At 34.3% G+C, this 1,705-nt stretch overlaps 1 protein-coding gene across 1 annotated transcript; it reads left to right on the top strand.

Moving 5' to 3' along the window:
- Nucleotides 1–182: 182 nt before the first annotated feature.
- On the top strand, nt 183–1,328 carry Pmar_PMAR016480 (hypothetical protein; the record flags this gene model as incomplete). Its single annotated transcript, XM_002771763.1, has 3 exons — nt 183–248; nt 1,044–1,074; nt 1,198–1,328. Coding segments are annotated over 3 exons (228 nt in total), but the record flags the coding sequence as incomplete, so codon positions are not given.
- Between the last annotated feature and the right edge of the window lie 377 nt (nt 1,329–1,705).

Below are 1,705 nucleotides of genomic sequence, written 5' to 3'. Positions count from 1 at the left end.
TAATAATATCATCATTATCATTATCAGCATTAGTATCACATTGTTGTTAGGATTGATTCTATATTCCTCAATAGAAGAGGTCATATATGTTCTCGTACCCATTCTGATGTTAGTAGACGTCATGCATTTGTAGCACCATTAGAGATAGGTAGAATAGTTGATATTACAGTTGATGTGGATAGATGTCTAATATACTTTGGTGTATGGGCACCACCACTACCACCACCATCCAACAACAACAACAAGAGGTACTACTACTACTACTACTAACATTAATAATTAGTATACATGCTATTACAGATCAACATTACCATCACTAGAATCATCAGGAAACACGGTTAAGAAGTTAAGACCTGATTATGTTATTAATAATTACCATTTATTAGCATGTTCAACTGTGGCATTTGGTGATGTTGCTGCTACATGTCGTTATGGTACTAATAATAATAATACTCAGTAGTAATGATTATTCTATCATGATCAGGTTCTACAGGACATTTCTGTACAGTTCTGAAGAATACTAATGTTACTGTATCATTCATATGTCCTGATAAACAACAATAATAATAACTACAAGAGGAAGAGGAAGAGACGATTATTACATAACTTATCAACCCCACTACTACTCCCTTTCCATCTACAATTCTTCGTGTTACAGTAATAACTATACCCTATACTAGTAATATGATGATCCTGGTATAGAGTATTAAGGTGGGGGATAGAAGTATACTTATCGTTCTTATTATCATCATTGAGGTAGTAGTAGTAGTAATCTGATGATAGGCTAACACCACTACTACCACCCTAGGGATACATTTATACCATCATCAACGACCTAAGGATCATCATTGCTAATGTCCTCCTCAATCCCCTCATCATCATCATCAGACGATAATGATGCACCATCACCATCAACCAACAATAGTAGTATGTTGTTGTTATCTATACAACGTACTCTAGCAGATACGTTCATACCTCCTGTAATAATACTTATACTATCCATTATCTACTATTACTATTACTAGTATTAGTGTTGTTATTAGGTACTATTGGAACGTGATATGGAAAGGGAATGTATAATAAGCTTCCTTAATAATACTACTACTGCTGCTGCTAGTAGTAGTAGTGGTGGTGGTATTCTGTATGTATGTGGAAGTCCTGGCACTGGTAAAAGTCTTACTGTACGTATGGCTATAGATAATTACTTATCTAATAAGGGAAGAGCAGGACGAGCAGGAGCAGGAGCAGGAGGAAACTATACTACTACTAGTCGTGTTATCAATATCAATGCTATGACCCTTAATGATCCCACATACATCTTTACTATTGTAATAATAATAATCAATAGCAGTATCATTAGTAGTAGTATTCTTATTGATAGTTACGTGAAGAAGTAGGATCAGTATCATCAGCCATGAGGAAACATAAGAGTAAACCTTATACTAGACCACCAATACCACATAGTACACTAGGAACAACTACTAGGACGACTAGAAATAAGAAGAATAGTGGTATTCATAAAGGCCAACAACAACAACAACAACAGGAATTACTAGAACAATGTGTAGTACTCCTGTTATTATCATTATTCTTGTTGTTGTTGTGATATGGTAGTTATTCTTAGATAAGTGATATTATTGATGTATTGGATAATAGTAAGAATAGGACTATCATCATCATTGATGAAATAGATGCTTTGATAACT

Source organism: Perkinsus marinus (genome assembly GCF_000006405.1).
Source record: "Perkinsus marinus ATCC 50983 genomic scaffold scf_1104296962532, whole genome shotgun sequence".
Classification (NCBI taxonomy): Eukaryota; Perkinsozoa; order Perkinsida; family Perkinsidae; genus Perkinsus; species Perkinsus marinus.
This window is presented reverse-complemented; position numbering and strand designations above follow the sequence as displayed.